The following is a 21,719-nucleotide window of genomic DNA, read 5'->3' on the forward strand; positions in this document are numbered from 1 at the left end:
CTAAGGCTTACCTTTCAATCCAATTGACTTATTGTGGAGACCTAGGTTTCTACGCCGGAGCGTTATCGTCAGTCCTAGGCTAAGCCAAACTTTTTGTTTTTCATCCCTCGGGATGAATGTACTAAACTTTTTGTTTTTTATCCCTATAAATGAAAAACAAAAAGTTTAGCTTAGGCTAGGACTGACGATAACGCTCCGGCGTAGAAACCTAGGTCTCCACAATAAATCAATTGGATCGTAAGGTAAGCCTTAGCTTAGATTATAACAATGTTAGTGTATGGCTTTGTTTTTTAGCTTAACTGCACTCTTTTCATGTGTCTAATGTGGCGAAAATGTTTAAATGACTGAATTGTTTCCATATCATCAAAATTCTGTCCACATTAAGCAGTCTATTGATTGCTATTACAGTATTTAATTGTTGAATCTATTATTTTTCAAGACGACGACGCTGTCGGAAATTAACGAGACATGTTAGAGCTACAATTTGTTTTTTATTTGTTATAGATGATTACCCGCTGATTGCTGATCACAACCTTCAGAACCTGATCAGATTATTAATTGGGAACACGTCCTAGTTAGTTACGTCCGTTAGTTGGAATTACGTCCTACAAAACTAATGATGATAATAAACATTTTATTTTTAGCCCAAAAAGTTAAAATATATGGTCTGTCTGAAAAATTAGGATATTTAACGGATACAGTTCTATATCCAATTTGGGCTCTGGAGTCTGGTCTCATACTAATATTTGAAGTTTTGAACCAAACCGAATTCACCAGATTTTTTCAGACACACTAGGACTATCTGCAAACCTCTAGTTCTTTACAATACAGGGACTACTGTACTGAGAATTTATTGTTTCTGTTACTAAACCTAATAATACCCAATAAATTGCAATGAGTCATGCTAGTCTAATCTAAGAAATGTCTATTACACTCAAAATAATATTGTACAACTAATTTTGACTAGAATAAAAACAGTTCAATACATATCAAATAATAGAATGATTGAGATTTGTGTGTAAATTGATTGATTTTCTACTGAGTTTCTTAATCGTATTGTGCAAATAGGTACATTCAAAAGAGTTAAATATTGAATATTCTATTCAAAACCTTGTCAAAATTCATATTTCTGGCCCCTTGACTATTTTGTTAAGAGACAAACTGGTTAATATTACCTCTTTCATATAGTCATTTTTTGTCGTGCAAACATTTTCAAATCTTGCAGCTTTGTCAAATACAAAATAAAATCACCCAAAACAGTGAAAACACAAACATGAAATCGTAACATACAAGGGTTGTTTTTTACAAAGGCTATTTTTGTTTATAGCTACGTAGTTTGTGTGCACACAAACGAGGCTCTCGCCACTTACTGGCATCATTTGTGAACAGAATGACACCATACACACCTCTGCGAGCTAAGACTATAAGCAAAAACGGCCCTTATTTAACAAAGACCCTTGTATATAGAAACTTTTAGATAGCATGAACATGATAATATAGGGCAGTGAAAATGTTTGTAAATAAGATCCATTATTATGCTTGTGTTTTCACAGTTTTGCGTTTTTATTTTTGTGTTAGACGAAGTTGCAAGCTTAAAAAATGATGTCTTCACAACAAAACATATAAGCTGATTAGTAGGGATGGTCAAGTCTCGAAATTTCGGGAAATTTTCGGGAAATTTGAAATCTCGTTACACGAGACGAGATTTCTTTTTGGCCGAGATTTTTATCGAGACGAGAAAAAAAAAAAAAAAATTAAAAACGCCTGCAGAAGTCAATGCAATACCCGCAATACAGGAGCGTGTTGTAGTTGCGTTTCCTTTGCGAAGGCGTTCTTATTTAATTAGTTCTTCAAATGTAAATATTACTTTAATTATTTAATAACATTTGAGAAGTTTTGTTAAGTGTTAGCAGTGTTAGGAATGTTTTATTACTATAAAAAAAGGCAAAAAAGTAACTATTTTATCAAAATTAATATTTTATTTTATGATTTATTTTATTTTAGGATAAGTTGAACTCTATCCTAACTGATATCACTATGTTTCCTAATCGTAGGCATTTTTAATAATTTAGGCATGATTAATAAAAAAATGTTATGCTGATGTTTTTTAATAAAAGATTGTAAATATTCTTGCCTGTTATCATTATTTTTGTATTTAAACAGTCATCTAACAATGTTACAAAATCAGGTAAAAATTCCGAACGTGCATTTCCCGTTGTGTATGAGAAGGGAAATCCTGTCTCGATCTCGTCTCGAAATTTTATGAGAAATAAAAAATCTCGTCTCGTCTCGTCTCGAACTAAAAATCCAATCTCGTCCATCCCTACAGATTGGACTAGATAATTGTTGGACTATTTGACAAAGGCAATATAAAACTTGTTTTTTTTTCTCAAATAGCATTTCTACAAAATTTACAAATTACTTTGTTGAATTAGGTATGTTTTTTGATTGAATCATTTATGCTTAATTTAAAAAAAATCATTTTCAGTTTAATTATTATGTGTGTCTGTAGAATAAATTTAAAGATAGAGATAGGATAAAGACAAAGATATGAGATAGTGTTCCACTATTTCTATATTTTACTAAATTATCCCCAGTAGTAAAAGTAGAACTCAACAATAACTTAGGGTTTACCGATTGGCGATTAATAACTTCTTAAAATACAGTCTAACCTTGATATAACGAACCTCGATATAATAAGTTCCTTGATATAAAGATTTTTTTTAAATCCCCTAGAACTCTCCATAAGACACAATGTATATTTTACCTCTACATAACGAACAAACCATATCAACGACCTTGACTTAACGAATTTTTCATGATCCCGGATAAAAATAAGACACCTCAATATAACGAATTTATCATTGTCAGAACCTCTACATAGCGAATTTAACCTCTACTTAATGAATCGTCTGCGTCTCTCCCTCGATACAACAAACCCCCCACCCCCATTATTGTTTTTGAAAAATCAGTTTCTTCATCAAATGAAATGGAAAGGTGACGTCAACGCTTGCGCTAACATTCGTCTGCTCCGTTTTACACATCCCTGTCTGCTGTCGTCGCTGCATGCGCGCTATGTGACATACTGAGAACTGAGGACTGATTTCATTCACTGAGGACTGATGACGACGTAATGTGTAGTAAGCTGTGATTGGGTGATAAGTAAATATGGTGAATTGTACAATTTTTGGATGAAGAGAAACCTAAGAAAGAAAAAGAATAGAAGAACAAAGCAAAGAGAAAGAATAGCAACATCGTTATCTTAACATTCCTTTTACGAGTGTTTTTATTCTCTTTAAGTTGGCTATGATTATACACTTTTATAACCACTTATCTAATATTTTTATTATTTTCAATACGATTTGTTTAAACTAAGGCAACACCAATGCTATAGTTGATGATTATTACAGTATTGACATTCCTCTGTTGTGATTTAAAGCATTACTGTAGCCTACCGGCCTATCGCGAGCAGTAGCTTACAAAACTCTCTACTGTTTTGTTTTGTTCTTTACGTGGTTTATTGCTATAAAATACAGTATTTGGCTAGGTTTTAGGTGGGTTAGAGTAAGCTGTGATTTTAAACTTACAGTTTGTAACCTGTACCAAGGTCAATGACTAGAAATGCCATGATTGCGCAATATTAAAGATCCCTTCCCTTTAGTACCCCAGATAATCGAGGTTCTACTTTACAATGTAAACACTGTATACTGTAAAGTATTGTAGCCTATGCTACTTTAATTGTGTTTTAATGAGGCCATTGAGGTCCAATCCCGACCTATATTGACTGATGCTGGTTCTGAACCTCGACTTAGCGAAATTCCTGCAAACCTAACCTCAATATAACGAACCTTGTTTTAACGAAATCCTTGATATAACGAATATTTAGTTCGGTCCCTTCAGATTTGTTATACCGAGGTTGGACTGTATTGCCATTTAAAGAGACCTACCCTATGTTCTTAAATTCAAAGAAATTTTTTTAGCTCATGGCATGAAGAATTCACAGTGTATTTAGCGTGATTTGGCAACAAATATAATTAAAGCTTAACACTGGATAGTAAACTTTGATTGATAGGAAAACAAGTTTATAATAGGTAAATATTAACAAGTAAAAATTGTAAAATATCAAAAAGTGTAGGAATACATATATACATAGAAAAGTACAAAATATTTCAAATATCAGATTGTGCTAAAAGTTCAAGTATTGGCTTTAGGTATTGACTATTGGATGATAGTCAAAGCTTTAGGATACTGAAGTAGAGATCCCATCTGATCTGTATTAATTAGCTTTAGTCAGTTTTTTTCCTATTTTTTTTTCTAAAATAAAAAAAAGTTGAATCAACCATTCACATAGTGTACTGTAGTCTATATTATATTTTCACTCTTATGACACTAAAGATACTTAAGTTTTTCCTTGAGTTTGGCTTTGTTAAAAAGTTTGTGTACAGGATAGTATTCAGTATAAGCACACTCTGTCAGTCGCTTGATTCAACTAAATTACCGTATCTTTGATTGTAAAACTGACTACGGCGTAACCATGTCTGTTTTACGAGAGAGCTGAGTCAGGAGGAGCTCTAGGACTGAGGGGAGTGATGTTGCGGCTCTTCATGTACCCAGTAAGTTGGTCAGGTATTTCAGCCAATACCTCCTTGGCAAGCTCTGCCTTGGTGCTGTGTCCGGGGCGATTAAAACGAGAGAACTCTACGAACTGTACGATGTCTCGAGCGGCGCGGCGGCCCCCACTTACTAGTGGCACGCTGTCTGCGTCTAGCTCCTCCATGGCGGAGAAGTCTGCCTCCCCCACTCCCACAATGATGATGCTCATCGGTAGATACGACGCAGCCACTATAGCCTGCAAGGTAGACCACACTTAGACACAAGAATTAAACCTACTGTTTCTGGGTGATTTGACTAGCTTTTACAGTTATTATATTAAAAATGTAAATATAACGTCCAACAAATTTATGCTGCTTTTAAAAACCATTGTAAGCTATTTTATCAGAAAAAAAATATCCTCTGTTCTAAAGTGAGTAACTACTAAATATTATATTCCAACTCCTGAACAGATAACAAAATACTGTTAATTATGCTACAATGGTGAGCACAGTATCTTCAACTAAATAAAGGGTTTTATTTTTGAAGAGCAAAATTGACCATGACAATGTCAAATCATACATTTAGATGTGTTTCAAGAACAAGTGTTAGTGTTTGCGATACACAACGTGTGTTGCAAGGCTTCCATGAGTACTTCACTAAAGGCCGGCATTACACTCAACGCTACAGACACAAGTTGTCCCTTGTTCTATTCAGTTAAAAGGGATGATTTGTGCATGATGTTTGTAAAAATGTGTTACCAAAGGAACATGTTTGTCCGTCCCTACAGGCAAAAGTCTTTGAAAGGAGTCATTTGAGACTGTTGCTCGTTCCCTCTAAATACATTAGTAGAGAGGTTGTAGTTATTCAGCACTCTTGGTGTTTCTTGAGAGGTTAATTCCCCAAACCTTTGTTGCTACTTACAGCCTTGGTATGCTCCATATCTGTGATGACTCCATCAGTTACGATGAGCAAGATAAAGTACTGAGACCCATCTGTGTACGTGGCAGCAAACCTAGCCACATGGTTGATGACAGGGCTGAAGTTGGTAGGTCCATACAACTGTACTTGACGAATACACTTCTGGTACGCCTCCAGTACACCTGAAAAGCTCGAATGTATTACCCTGGATTACGTACTTTGTACTGTCTTAGTCTCAGATTTTAATACCATGAGTTAATAGACTGTCATAAGAGATTGGTGACATGAATAGATTCATTTTTGAAATACCTATCATTAATCTGAGGCAGAAGGTCATAACAGAAGTATATTTTTGTTTTGTATGTTTCAGGGCCATAGACATTATAGCCTATAATGTTTTTTTTTTTTTTTTTTTTTTTTATGAGGGCAGTTCAAACCGTGGTTTTGTTACTATCTTGTTAACCTACAGTTAGCTGCATCTAGAATCGATCATTCTCAGGAAATAACTAGTAGTCTTCAACTTTGAAGGTGAATGCCCAAACTACAACTAAAATTTAATTTTGACATGATTTGCCTTAACTTATAAATCTTCAATACGAAAAATAATCATGTTTGATGTTTAGCACTATTATACTTCTTGAACATTGCATAAGCCCCAAATACCCACTGGAAGATAATTTTATATATATTTTAAATGATCATTTTTTAGTATTTCTTCACTAGCATAAACTAGGAACAATAATAACAACTACCTAGGGATGGTCAAGTCTCGAAATTTCGGGAAATTCTAAATCTCGTTACACGAGACGAGATTTTTTTTTTGGCCGAGATTTTTATCGAGACGAGAATTAAAAAAAAAAAATAATAATTAAAAACGCCTGCAGAAAGTCAATGCAATACCCGCAATACAGGAGCGTGTTGTAGTTGCGTTTCCTTTGTGAAGGCGTTCTTATTTAATTAATTCTTCAAATGTAAATATTACTTTAATTATTTTAATAACATTTCAGAAGTTTTGTTAAGTGTTAGCAGTGTGAGGAATGTTTTATTACTATAAAAAAAGTCAAAACAAGTAACTATTTTATAAAAATTAATATTTTATTTTATGATTTATTTTATTTTAGGATAAGGTCTAGTCTTCAGTTCTATCCTAACTGATATCACTATGTTTCCTCATCGTAGGCATTTTTAATAATTTAGGCGTGATTAATAAAAAAGTGTTATGCTGATGTTTTTTAATAAAAGATTGTAAATATTCTTGCCTATTATCATTATTTTTCTATTTAAACAGTCATCTAACAATGTTACAAAATCAGGTAAAAATTCCGAACGTGCATTTCCCGTTGTGTATGAGAAGGGAAATCCCGTCTCGATCTCGTCTCGAAATTTTATGAGAAATAAAAAATCTCGTCTCATCTCGTCTCGAACTCAAAATCCAATCTCGTCCATCCCTACAACTACCATAAAAATGTTGCAAAACTCTTGATATTTCATGTTTTTGCTTTGATTTACCTTGAACTCCTTGGCAGTAAGGATCTGTAGGATGCAAATTTACATAGAACTCATGTGAAGTTCTACCATCAGGTGGAAGTCTTGCACCAAAACCTAAGACTGGAAATTGCTTGGTGGAGTGGTAGTCCTGCAAAAATATAATTGATCTATTTTACTATTGTTTCCTTAAATTACACAAAAATAAATTTAGTTAATTTAATACAGCAGGACTATCAAATATTTGTTGGTACAGTATAACCCCTCATATCTGACCTAATCAACCTCTGCATAGCCAACTCCTCAGGATATCCAACCTAGTGTCCAACCCTGTACAGCTACTTGTTTCTTGTTTGAGGCAATAACGCCGAAAGGGTTTGGTTAACCGTCGCTCGGATGTTGCCATAATTGCAGAAGACAATCACCACTTTGACCGGGACCGTAAGATGTGCAGACAGGTGTTGCCGCGTTCCCATGAGACAATTACCGGTGTGGTCAAGACTGCAAGACATGTGCATGGGTGTTGCCGGTGTTGCATGAGACGATTACCAGTGTTGCGGAGACCACAAGAGATGCTCATGGGTGTTAGGTGTTGCCGGGGTTGCGGGAGACGATTACCAGTGTCGCGGAGAACACAAGACATGCTCATGGGTGATGGGTGTTGCCACGGTTGCGGGAGACGATTACCGATGTCAGGGAGACTACACGCTATGCTCCTCCATATATCCGACCTTTTGGTCGTTCCGATCTTGGCTCGGTATGCATCATGCATGGTCGAATATGAGGGGTTCTACTGTATTATCAAAACTTCTTGGTTTACTTTATTTATTTACCTTCTGATCTCTGTCAGCAATAAAGCTGTAATCTAATTTACTCAATACTCATTGTTCACTCAGCTTCACCTTAAAACACACACTTTGATGATGTGATTAGAGCTACAACGGAATCAAATTCAAATTAATGGTTGACTCTTTAAAACCCAAGAACAAAAGAAAGTTACACCGTTTGCTTTCTTTTGATATTGATTAAATGAATAAATAAAAAGTCTCTAGACTTGTGTAAAATTAAAGGCAAGTCGGCCACTCAAAAACTTTGAGGTTCAAACAAAATATTACTTATAAATGGACTTGCCACAAAATAGATGTACAGGAATAAAATGGTTTGATGGAAATAAGTTTAAAATATTATTTTTAAGTTAAGCAAATAAAATACTGTACCTGTATTATTTCAACAACTGCACTAAGAGCCAACTCATAAGAGTTAGGCCTGTTGCTGATGAAATGTAAGGAGTTTGGGATCGCAGGGTCTCCGTTGGAAGCTGTCAGAACATAATCATATGATAGAATGCAAGCTTAAACGGCCCTCATAATAATCTTATATTAAGGACTATAATTTGCATATAGTAAGTTTTGTATAAAATAACAGCAAAATAATTTTTATGTTTTCACTAGCAGCCTGCGTCTTTGTGACTTCAAAATCCATAATATATTTTATATTTAGTTGATAAGGGTTGCGGTGTTAGGTAATGTTGCGATATGATTTTTAGCTATTCTGGTTGTCAGTATTTCTTTGGATTATTGGAAATGTGTGATGGGGCCCAGAGAATTGGACGTTTTACCCAGACCAGGAAGACCGCCCAAGCCAGCTTTGATTACAGTTATTTAACTAACACACTTAAATACACAAATTTTGATTGACACCTTCCAAACTAATATATAAATATATATATGAAAAACCTGATTGAAGCAAGAATTGGTTGAATTGTAACTGGTAGATGAACTAAGCAATCCCTTTACCGGCAGCTTAATCTCTTGGAACATGTGACTTCGAAACATGAAAAGGATTGTTTGATTCCGTTAGGCGGAATCAAACTTTATAGTTGATTACTTACTACATTTTCCAGCGTACCTGCAAAGCCAGTGGCTTCCCCCCCCCCCTGAAATTTACTTCTAGCCTAACATATTTTTATATTTTACTTAAGACTAATAAGTTAACTTAGCTTTGATGATTATTCATTCTGCACGAAGTTTGAAAACTCGAAGCTTGTCAATTCACGGCAGCGGGCAGACAGGGGCGAGAGAACAGGCAAGCCGGCTGAGTTTAGAAAAAGATTGGTCCAAAAAAAAAAAACTGGTTGAACGGCATGCTAGCGCCTAACGCCATGAAGCTGTGGCGCTTCCGTCACAGGGTGAAAACGATTATTTCTCATCATATCCCTAATATTTGCATTGTGTGCCCTATTATTTTCATTGTGTGCACGATTTCTTCAAGGCATCTTAGTAAAATTACAAAAATGCTAATGAAACATACTATGAAAACACAAAATCCCTATTTTACATTTTGAACGAATAACTTTACAATATTTTACTTGAATTCCCCAACACATTAATAAAACATACTATGTAAATACAAAATCCTATCACAACACAAAATCCAACGTAAGTAATTTTCTTCTTTACATTTTATACAAGTAGCATTACAATATTTTACTTGAATTTACAAAAACATCACCAACTACAGATAACACCATTTTCGTATGGATGTAAACAAAATTGTATTATGACTATCTGTTTGATGTAAACAATTGTAAATTTGAAATAGTTCAGATGATTGACAACAGAATTCAGCACAAACTCTGAAATTTTAAAAGCCTGTAGGACGAAGGGCTTTTATGAGATATCATCCGAACCCAAAAAGGATGTGAAAAGGATGCTAGAGGATAAGAGCTTTAAATCGATACCCAATATGCCTATGAAAATAAATATTTAGGTGTCGATTTTCCGCACATAAAAATCCAACAAATTCTTTTAGTAATATAGATACAGCAGTGTTTTTGTATTATTTTACTATAGTTACACTATTGTAGATTTAGGCTACAACTGAAACCAACAGTGTATGAGGTTATTTTAGCACATCTAAAAATACTGACAGAACATGATCAAAATTCTGAAAACACCAAACTTAAGCATGCTTATAAATTAAAATTGAACCTAATACTGTTCAATGGTTATAAAAACAGGTGTATTTAAAAAATCCTCAGATTTCTTCAATTAAAAAGAAGTACAGCTAGACGCGATTGTACTTTTAGTTAGAGACAAGATTTTTATTTTCTGGCATATTTTCAGGACGAGAAAGAGATATATTATTTTTTTTCCAATGAAACGAGACAAACTCTAATAATTTTTAAAAACCTTGAGTAATAATTCTTGCAAATGGTAATGATAAAAAATACAGTGGAATCTCAACGACAAGACATTTGACATCAAATTCAAATACTCTTGATACAAGTGTTACTGGATAATCCCAACGAAAAACTAGTTATAGAAGTTCCACTGTACAATCAATTTCTAGTCTTTACTGTGCTATTTTTTTTTTAACCAACAAAATTGGTAAAAATACATTGGCAACAACAACTGTTACCAAAAATAGATTACATTGATTTGGTAAAGTTTGTCTGTGGATCAGTCTTATTATACACACAGCGATAGCTAATCACAAACAGTAGATACTTATAATGACTATCACAGCAATCTTTAAAAAAATTCGTAGAGATTAAAGGCATGTCTGATATAGCTGCCAGTAGAAAAGCAATATAAAATTAGCTTAAATAATCATAATTTTTATCAATCACAATGTTGTCATGCCTATTACCTGTAATCGTTATGATTTCCAGCAATCATAATGACAAAATAATCATCACCTACCATACCGGTGACGATCATGTTGTCATCCTGGTCGCTGCGAGATTGCCGATGAGTGGAAACCCATACTGAAAAAACCCTGAACTAAACGTAATCCTGCCTGTAGGTAAAGATTATGCATTTCTCAACAATTTCCAAAAATTTTGGTCCCCATCCATCCTAAAAAGTTTTGCGTGTAAAAATTGGTTTTAATATAGTCAATGTTTTAATGCAATAATTTCAGTTTGCTAATAATATGACTTCTATCAAGTCTTATCAAAAAAGAATTAGTCAAAGAAAGCTGTTACCTGTGAAGTCTATAGCGACAGAGCAGTTAATTTGTGTCCCGCTCATTATGTAGTCCAGGAAGGAGTAGACAGTTCTCACACTGAATTGTGTCAACACCAACTCCCCCGAGTGTCTGTAGTGTGGTTTGTGCTGAGAAAACATCAGAGTATTCAATGTTTTGTACCACCAAGATATCTTGAGGTTGAGTCAAGGATGTGAAATGCAAACCCAAAAGATCCTTAAATGGAAACTATAACTTAAAAAAAAACATTGAATAGAATGGTAGAATGACCTTCAGTCACCAGTTCAAATTAAAGTCGGTTGTTGTGACCTAGGTTTCAGCACGAAGTTGTATCATCATCAGGTGGACCAGTTTTGAAATCTTCAGTCCAATGGACATCGTTTGGTTAAAACTACTATCAGTTCACAACATACGACACAAACACAGACAGACAAATACATATACATTTAACGATTTATACCGGTATTTACAGAAAGACGACATTTTTGTAGGTTCCCCAGCCACGACGGGTGATATCCAAGCCACAACTAACTATATCGTTTAAGTGGTCTTTCTTAACAATAGGATGCTATTAGTGGATGTGTTGCTTGGGTTTCAATTATTTTGTTAAAAATGAAATTGGAGCTGTGGTGGATTTGGTTGTCGGCATCTTCTTTTAAAGATTTGTAGATGTGAAATTCTTCTAACGTGTCCAATAAAAATCCTTTCTTACAATAGCTGAGAATGGAAACATTTTCGTCTAATTTTCTTATTCTATAGTCTTTCTCAATTATATGATGGGCGAATGTAGAGTTTTGTTGGGTGAAACTAGGGTTTGGTTTGTATGCTTACATCTTCAATCAGGTTGCAAAGGACCAACCTGTTTAGCCGATATAATATCGTTCACAATAACCACATTTTAACTTGTACAAACCAGTTTTTTCAAAATTCTCGCTTTCATCAATAGGTTTTTTCACAGCTAGAAAGGGTTTTAATTTATTAGAGGTTCTAAGAGCAGGTAGTAAATTGTACGGTTTTAATTCTTTATTTAATAGGTTGTGTAATCGGTGGCCATGTTCGATCGGAGTGTACTAAAGGGGCTGTTGGTTCGAGTTTAGATGTTTGTTTGACGAATTTGACATTGTTTTGTATTTAATTAAAATAAGAGTGGACATTCAATTTAGTTAATTTTTTAATGTATGAGAGGATTTTATTTTACTTTACAGTTTAAACATTTATGCCAAACATGTTACAGCCCCATAAGCCATACCCCTCGTATCGCCAGATATCATTGTTTCCTTCTCCCATTGTTAACATTTCCTTATCACTGGACGTTCACCTGCAACATTCCTGACCTGACTGTCTTCGATCTGCTTTCAATGTGTAAACACGGCCGTCTTGAACTTGGGCAATAGTACCAGCCACCGCTCTTATTTCTATTTCTAAAATGTGTTATATCATTTCTCATTTGTTTCATATTATATTGTCCTTGTACTGTATCTTACATTTAAAGTATCTCAAGTGTTTATTCTCTTTAAAAGTGACTTATTAATTGCTCTAATTCACTAATTCATGTGTATCTCCTGTAAACTGAACTTTGCTGTGAAACCAGTTTTCCAGTGCGGGTTCGCAAATCGCGACTTACGCATAATTTTTAGTGGCTACAAACTTAAATAAACTTTGCGTTGCGTTCGTTCCAACCTCAAGAAAGAACAAGAGGAATAACCAAGGAAGAAAAGGGATTCAAGCTCCAGCCAAGTGCCGAGATGAATTGTCCGATGAGGTTTTAAAACACACACCACCATTATACCCTTTCTGGAAAGTTCTGCAGGTATTTGTCTCACGTCCTTCATTTATGTTTTTCTCATTTGTCCTATGACACCAGGGACTGGTCCTTCGCCTATGAATATTCAAAAATATTTTCATACAAAAATTAACATCTCATACGCTACAGACATCTTTAGATGTCTACTACAACCTCCCAGATGATACACGCTTCCTCATACCATCCCCAAAGCCATAAAACAGCTGCTTATAATAGCATGGTTCATCGCCTACTAACAGCGCCATTGTCACCTACAACCTACGAGAAAGAATTAAGCACTATTTAAATATATTGCGACCTCCAATGGGTATGAAAGTAAGATGGTTGATAGGATGATTAAAAAACATCGAAATTAAAACATAAACAAACATCGAAACTCGAACCAACAGCCCCTTAAGTACATTCCGATCGAATATGGCCATCGATTACACAGCCTATTAAATAAGGAATTAAAACCATACAATTTACTAACCGCTCTTAGAACCTCAAATAAATTAGAATGCCTTCTAACTGTGAAAAAACCTTCCAATGAGAGCGATAAAATGGGGTGTACAAGTTAAAATGTGGTTATTGTGAACTATATTATATCGGCCAAACAGGTCGGTCCTTTGCAACCCGATTGAAGATGTAAGCATACAAACCAAACCCTTGTTTCACCCAACAAAAATCTATCTTGGAGGATAGAGAAGAGTGGAGGCGGCTAATCTACGAGGCAAAAAATCGACTGAGATTTGTGACGCCCCATCAGTAAGTAAGTAAGTAAGTAAGTAAGTAAGTAATTGAAACTCAAGCAACACTGACGCATCCTATTGGACAATGATCAAAACATATACAAATACCGAGGACAAAGGTCAGATAGACTAATTGAACAATCTAGTTAGTTGCGGCTTGGATGTCACCCGTTGCGTCCGGTGAACCTACAATAATGTTGTCTTTCTGATACCGGTATTATTCGTTAAATGTATATGTGTTTGTGTGTGTATTTGTGTCATATGTTGTAAACTGTTATTTATACATTTAAATTTGATGCTGTAACATTTCTTGATGAAATTGTAATAAAAGAATTGAAAGGGAATGAGGAAAATTGGAAATTGGAAATGAAAGGAATAAAGGAATTGAAATAAAGGAATGGAAACTCCCAAAATTTGAACACAAACCAGATTACATGGGAATGAAATTGTACCAGGCCCTACCGAAAAAAATTACTTGAAATTCAGAGCTTAACAAAATTCAAATCAGAATTAAAAAAATATCTAGTGGAGTTAAGTTTACAGGACATAGACAGTTACCTTGACGATGACAAAAATTAGGTAGTATTAAGTTGGTTATTCTTTGTATTAACCCTGACCTGTACGGACGTAGAGATCATGTATCATGTATCATGTCTATTGTCTATTGTTAGTAGTTTTAACCAAACGATGACCATTGGACTGAAGATTTCAAAACTGGCCCACCTGATGATGGTACAACTTCGTGCCGAAACCTAGGTCGCAACAGCCGACTTAATTTGAATTGGTGACTGAAGGTATTCAAAACCATTTTATTAGTGCTAACCAGTTCAGGGGAAATCCCACATCATAACATGTCAAAATTATTTTTAAAACATTTGGATTAAAATAAAATACCCCCACAAAAGTTTACCTTTTTGTGAGAGTTGATGAGATGGAAGACAGTGGCTGGACCTGGACCTTTGCTCAACATTGCCATCGTCACATGACACTCGCCTGGGTAATCAGGGAACAAACATGTGATAAGTCACTTGTGTTGGTTAACAGGTCAAAATAAAAACCACCATAAAGTATAGGGTAGATTTAAGTATGGTATGTAAAACATTTATGTAAAGCCAATATTAGACTAAATTATATTAAGCTTTGCTGGGACCTACAGGGAATTTCAGAGTGATGTGTTCTAGTATACAAATATATAAAGCCGCTTTTCCATTTTAACAGTTTAAGTATCCATTTTAGTTAAACTAGTGCCCTACTTTAAGTTAAGATCTAATTTATCAGCCTTAATATTTACCCCCTCGAGGTATCAAGAATTGACTATAGCTTGATACAACTGGTATTAGGTTTTGAGGAATTGAGGGTCGGTATTTTAAACACACAATAGTGCTGAACACAATAAACATTAAATAGTCTTTAAATAGTCAACTATTATAGGTAAAGACTAATTTTAAGTTGATTGTGTTCAGCACTACAAGTTTAACACATTTTAGTTAAGTAGATTTATAAAATACAACACTAAAAGCATACCGATGAAGCTGTGATTTCCACTTCTGTTCCAATCATAACACTTCACAAGTATGTCTCGGTCATTGTCATTGCCACACAATGTATAAACTGGCAACGTGAATGTTTTCCAATGGGGGTTCAAATTCCACTTAACCACCTCGGAGCGATGAACTATTTTATATTCTCCATTTTCAAAGACTTTCCAAAACTCTAAGAATGGATCTGAGCTAAACAAAATTAAAACAATAAATATTAGTTTTCAATACTTTTACTGTGGATATCAATAAACTAATTCCTGCAATAAGAAAGCCTGATTCGACATCAAAGTTTCACTTTGATATGAGGGGAATAAATTCCTCTGATTAATATTTCTTTTTGTTTTTAAGACAAATGCAATATTGGGTTCAAAAAAGGACTGTAAATTAAATTGTTTAATGAAGTTTTTAAGTGCAAAACTGACATTAGCTTACCAGATATAGTACTTTACACTCAGTTGAGTCAATATAAGAGGTTATTTGTTTATATCGAGAGAGTTACCAAGGATAACTGAGAACCTCAATTATTGTTATTGAAAGAAAATGAGACTTTTTATATGATATACAATTTATTTATTACAAAAATAGTACAAGCAGCAAATACCTCATTGTTCTTGCACAGTCAGAATACAGAATATTAACAATATGAAAATTGAAACAGTATACTAATGACACAAAACATGTAGGTCTGCTAAACAAGCATTACATTACAATATATTCTGCATGTTGTTCTGATGTTAAAATTGCAATAATAACTATTACAGTTTATGTCTCAATTTGATAAGATTGAGACTCCTATGTCAAAAAAGGTTGAAAGCTTAGGCTAGGCCTATATGAATTATGTTCAAAGATTTATCTGTGGATTTTCAACGATAGATTATCTGCTGCCTACTTCTTCAGTTACGTAGAATTGAGATTCCATTGTGTTAAAATCCAACATATAAACTTAAGTATTTTTAGCTTAAGCCAATAAAATAGGCCTATACCTGGCTGTAAAAGAATGATCAAACTATGAGTGAACATAGAACAAAACCACACAACTTTGAATTATGTACAGTTTAAAAGTAGTTGTCAAGTTACCTGCCAAACCAATCCTTCCTGTCTAGATTTCTTCCATGAAACTTCAAGGTAACTTCATCTTTATTGATGCCACATTCTTCAGACGTAACCAAAACCAAACCCTTGTTGTATTGATTCTTCAGAGGCAATTTTGCATTGACGTTGGACACCAACTAAAAAAGTTTTTTTTTAATAGTGATAGAGCAAAGCCAGTCAAATGGATTCGAGAATAACGTTGGTTTGCATATTCAATTAGTGACCCCTGCAGTTAGTTCACATTTACTGTACTACTTAAGTTAATGTAGTTAGACCTAGGCTACATTAGGTAGTTGTTTGCTTACTACAAACATAAACTTTGCTAAAACCTGTATGACTGTTAAAATCAGTAAACGAAATCTGAACAAGTCTCAAGAGCAGACTGCTAAATATACATTTACTCTTTATAAAGAGTAAATGTATTTATCAAATATTTTCAAATTAATATTTCAAATGTATTTTTTTTTTTTTTGCAAATTCAATCACCAGTAGCCATATAGGCTACTGGTGATTTAATTTGCAATTTGTTATAGCCTACAGTAGAACCTTGATAACAAGACTCTCATGGGGATTGTCAAATAAGACTTGTTATCAAGGTTGACTTCTTATTGAGGTTTGTAATAACATGTGACTAGGGGTAAAATAATTTTAAGGGGATTTGAAAATGACACTTGTTATCAAGGGCGACTTGTTATCGACGGTATTCTTATCAAGGTTCCACTGTAGCAGTAACAAACAGATTCAATTTGCAACAGATTGTGGTTGCTTCATATACAAAAGGTCGCCAGTTTGGTCCTGAGCAAAGCCAGTTGTTTTGACTACTTGATACTGAACTCAGTCATTGATCAATGGGTTTTTAACAAATTTTCTGTTGCAGAGCTGGTCTAATTATTGTAAATTGTAAAGGCGTTTCACTCCAGTCTAATACCCATCCTTCCCTCATGTTCAGGTAAGTAAACCAGGTAAAACACACAGCATGGTGATTGTGTTTCAATGTAATATCAATGTTAGACTATTATTCATTGTTTGACGGTTAACCATTACTAAATAATACACAACTACAAAAAAAGTGGTATATTTCGGGTTTTCATCAAAACCCATCCTCACTCAGCCTCTCGATAACAACTGTTGAATTTACATTTGCCTGATTGAATTTAAAAAAAATGTTAGGCAGGGTGCACACTGGAGAAATCTGTTTCAGGAAACCAATTTCATGAAACGTGAAACTATAGTTGCTCGCAACAGATGGATTAGCTTAACACAGGGCAGTGCACACTGCGTTGCATGAAACTGTAATTTCATTTGTTTCTTGCAACTGGTTTACATGAAATCCAAAAAACAGATTTCGTATAGGCTTCAGTTTCACGTTTCTATCGGTTTTATTGACTTACCTCAGTGTATTGTTATTTTCCCTCAGCACTCAGAGATAGCCTCCGTTTGGTGTCCTTCTTTTTTATTAGTGAGTCAAGTAATTTCACCAAACATTCAAAAAGAGGCTTTGGCATTCTAAAAAATCTAAAAATGTTACAGGATCACTGAATAATTAACGAGCTACAATGTAAGTACTGTGTTTGACCATCCATAATCAACATGTTAACGCAATATTTCCTTCTTTTCGTTTTCTTAAGCCACCACCAATATAGTCACATAATCATAATCCGAACTCATATCATGAAACTGATAGAATCCCGTTTCTTCTGTGTGCATTTGTTAAAGAAATGGTTTCCTTGAAACCAATTTGATGAAACCAGTTTCCTGAAACGGGTTTCTCCAGTGTGCACCCTGCCTTTGACTACCAAAAACAGACTGCAACAGATGCCTATATAGAACTTTTCAAAAGTATATTTCTTTAGGATATTTCTTTAAATAAATACTTGAGTAACAGACTAAATTTACAAAAAGTTATTCTCCTTTTAAGAATGGTGAGACGGTACCCATACAACATCCAAAATTGATTGTCTCAACTTAGCCGATGATTTAAATTTTCCCGAAAAGGGAAACAACTTACATGGCCCAGTGTTGACTCACAGTATCCCAGAAAATCATGATCTACAAGGGAAAGTGATGTTGAATCAATGTCGTACACTTCAAATCTTAGATTTTGTTGGATTTCGAATCTGTACTCAAGTCTAACCTGTAAAAAATCAAGTTTAAAACTCCAAAGTGTAAACTGATACCGGTATACGGTATATCACTTTTTACTTGAGTAGTACTAAACAAGTTTTAAAGTAGGCTAACTTTTTACCAAGAGGACTACTTCAGCCACCGGTAGTTTGCAAGCCTTGACCCCAAAGTGAATTGATTCAGTGCTATAAATGCTGTGTGAAGGAATACTTTTTCTACACATAAAGTTTTGTCTTTGACACCATCCAGTGGTTAAATATTATCGTACACCACCTTATAAAAGCTTGTTTATCATGGCTTCCACAATCACCGAATCTGTCGTCACTGTGGTTTCTTAAGTGTTCATTAAGAATAATTTGCATAAGCCTCCAATCTCCCTAGCCTCCAAGGTTTGAAAATTTGAAAATACTGTAGGATTGAAACGGCTGTTTCAACAACAATTTGTACACTGAACCTTTGTAAGCATTGAGACAAAACTGTTTAAACAACTCTTTCACTTTAATTATGACTTATAATTTTATAACTGCAAGTTTAATGTAATGTGTAAAAAATCTTGATTTTTTCCCCTTTGAAATAGCCTAGCCTTTTTTCATCACATTGTGCATTCTAAGTAGGTAGCATCAATGAATACAAACATTACAAAAAGCTAATTAGATTATACTAACCTTAGTTGTGAAATCTGGATTCAAGTTGTTTTTAATAGCCTCTGTTCTACAAATTTCATGCCATTTTTCTTTCTCTTGAGTTTTAAGATAGATCACACACATTGGATCTGATTTTGAGAAAACATCACAGTCTGGAAGGTTCCTTAAAAAGAATTCATCTTTCAATTTTCCATTTTCACCATTGATACACACTAACTTGTGGCATGTTTTGAGGTAAATTTATTTATTTAACATGAGGAGAAAGAAAAAAACGAGATTTATACTTTCTATAGGCTTATTATTGACTAAGACTTACTGCTTCGCTCATTGAAAATAACATATTTTATCCTTCAATTCTAGCGTACAAAATACTGTAGCTTAAAAAAGAACTAGCCTACTTAAGTTATCGGGGGTAGGGGGTAGCTCAAAATTTTCAAATGACAAGTAAAATCGAGTTTGGTATCATTTTACAGGTCTTGACGAAACATAACAATTGACATAAAGAAGACCAAATTCGGCCAACTAATAACAAAATGGCGCCCTAAAACGTTTCAAATCCAAATAACCATGAGGGTAGCTCAAAATTAACTTGCACCCCCTTTAACTTTTTTACTATTTGAGATATTTGAAATTGGTTTGCAGCAACTTGTTTGGATATGAGAGGCTAGGCCTACAATAATTATGGTCAGTTTTGAAAATGTTGCCATTAGGGGTAGCGGGGATAGGGGGTAGTTTAAAATTTTCAAATAGCAAGGACCCTATAGTCGAATTTGGTATCATTTTTACAAGTCTTGACAAAACATAACAATTAACATAAATAAAATAGAAATCGGACTATTAATAACAAAATAGCAGCTAAAAATGACTGAGTCAATGTTTATTAAAAGTAATTTTGAACTGCCATTTTGATTTTAGTGGTCCGATTTCTATTTTCTTTATGTTAATTGTTATGTTTCGTCAAGACCTGTAAAATTATACCAAACTCAACTATACTTGTCATTTAAAAATTTTGAGCTAAGTACTCCCTACCACCGCTAGGCCAACCCCTAACACCAAAATTTAAATTTTCAAAATTTACCATAATTGAGCGAAGCTCTTATACGTCGACTCTTATGCATTTCGTAATACGCAAACTCCTCCTAGACGGCTGAATCAATCGTTTTCAAATTTTACATGGTGGTAAAGACCATTTTGGTGAGTGCCAACATCTATATGGCGTTAAAAAAGTCTCTCAGGAATCCGCCCCACTGGGTCTCAAAGTTTCAATAGAATCCTTATGGAAGCAGTATTTGACACATAAAGACATTAGATCAGCTGTTGACTTTTGAATGCAGTAGATAAAGAAATAGTTGATAGCATTATTCCACAGATATTAGAACAGAAACGGTATGGATCATAAAATAATCAAATGACGACACTAGCTTCAGGTCGAGGTGGTCCGTGACGAATCAAGTGGTGAAAGAAGTAGTAAAGGCTAGCAGTCTGGAGTGTGGAAACTGTTTATGGCGATTAGATTAAGTTACTGTATCTGCATTCCTACATTTTTATGGGAAGGGAGGAAAACAGGTCCGCGGCGTAGGAAGTGGTGAAGGAAGTAGTCAAGGTGAACTGTCCGGAGTGTGGGAACTGTTTATGACGATTAGATTAAGGTACCTGCAATCATATTATGCTATTGGAAGAGAAGGAAACAGGTCCGCGACGTAGGAAGTGGTGAAGGAAGTAGTAAAGGCTAGCTGTTCGGGGTGTGGGATCTGTTTGTGACCATTAGATTAAGGTATTTGCAATCCTATGGTGCTATGGGAAGGGAGGGAAACAGGTCCGTGACGTAGGAAGTGGTGAAGGAAGTAGTAAAGGCAAGCAGTCCATGACTGTGGGAACTGTTTGTGACGATTAAATTAAGGTATTTGCAATCCTATGATGCCATGGGAAGGGAGGGAAACAGGTCTGTGACGTAGGAAGTAGTAAAGGCAAGCAGTCCGGACTGTGGGAACTGTTTATGACGATTAGATTAAGGTATCTGCAATCTCAAAATGCAATGGGAAGGGAGGGAAACAGGTCCGCGACGTAGGAAGTGGTGAAGGAAGTAGTCAAGGCGAGCTGTCCGGAGTGTGGAAACTGTTTATGACGATTAGATTAAGGTATCTACAATCCTAAAATGCTATGGGAAGGGAGGAAAACAGGTCCACGATGTAGGAAGTGGTGGAGGAAGTAGTCAAGGTGAGCTGTCTGGAGGGTGGGAACTGTTTATGACGATTATATTAAGGTATCTACAATCTTATAATGCTATGGGAAGGGAGGAAAACAGGTCCACGACGTAGGAAGTGGTGAAGGAAGTAGGCAAGGCGAGCTGTCCAGAGTGTGGAAACTGTTTAAATGACGATTAGATTAAGGTATCTAGAATCCTAAAATGCTATGGGAAGGGAGGGAAACAGGTCCGTGACGTAGGAAGTGGTGAAGGAAGTAGTCAAGGTGAGCTGTCCGGAGTGTGGAAACTGTTTATGACGATTAGATTAAGGTATCTTCAATCCTAAAATGCTTTGAGAAGGGAAGGAAACAGGCCCCACGACGTAGGAAGTGGTGAAGGAAGTAAGGCTGGCAGTGCAGAGTGGGGGAACCGTTTGGGAAGTTGGATAAATGTATCTGTAATACTTAAATGCTATGAGAAAGGAAGGAAAAGGGTCTATGACGTAGGAAATGGCGAAGAAAGTAGTAAGGCTAGCAGTGCAGAGTGTGGGAACTGTCTTTGGCAATTACATTAAAGTATCTGCAATCCTAAAATGCCATGGGAAGAGAGGGA

The 21,719-nt window shown here is 35.0% G+C and overlaps 1 protein-coding gene across 1 annotated transcript in view; it reads right to left on the minus strand.

Annotated features, from left to right (window-relative positions):
* LOC128986707 (copine-8-like) overlaps positions 1 to 21,719 on the minus strand; it is a 44,359-nt gene that overhangs the window by 20,640 nt on the left and 2,000 nt on the right. Inside the window, exons 2-11 of the mRNA XM_054407203.1 lie at positions 18,944 to 19,085; positions 18,163 to 18,288; positions 16,140 to 16,291; positions 15,046 to 15,251; positions 14,432 to 14,514; positions 10,985 to 11,114; positions 8,214 to 8,314; positions 7,021 to 7,147; positions 5,515 to 5,693; positions 4,745 to 4,849 (exon numbers count right to left, since the gene is read on the minus strand). Of these exons, the coding sequence (XP_054263178.1) occupies positions 4,745 to 4,849; positions 5,515 to 5,693; positions 7,021 to 7,147; positions 8,214 to 8,314; positions 10,985 to 11,114; positions 14,432 to 14,514; positions 15,046 to 15,251; positions 16,140 to 16,291; positions 18,163 to 18,288; positions 18,944 to 19,085 (1,351 nt within the window). The remainder of the gene's footprint in view (positions 1 to 4,744; positions 4,850 to 5,514; positions 5,694 to 7,020; positions 7,148 to 8,213; positions 8,315 to 10,984; positions 11,115 to 14,431; positions 14,515 to 15,045; positions 15,252 to 16,139; positions 16,292 to 18,162; positions 18,289 to 18,943; positions 19,086 to 21,719) is intronic.

The sequence above is a fragment of the Macrosteles quadrilineatus genome, unplaced genomic scaffold (assembly GCF_028750875.1).
Source record: "Macrosteles quadrilineatus isolate MER2022 unplaced genomic scaffold, UCM_ALF_1.0 Scaffold_1__1_contigs__length_201487025, whole genome shotgun sequence".
Taxonomy (NCBI): domain Eukaryota; kingdom Metazoa; phylum Arthropoda; class Insecta; order Hemiptera; family Cicadellidae; genus Macrosteles; species Macrosteles quadrilineatus.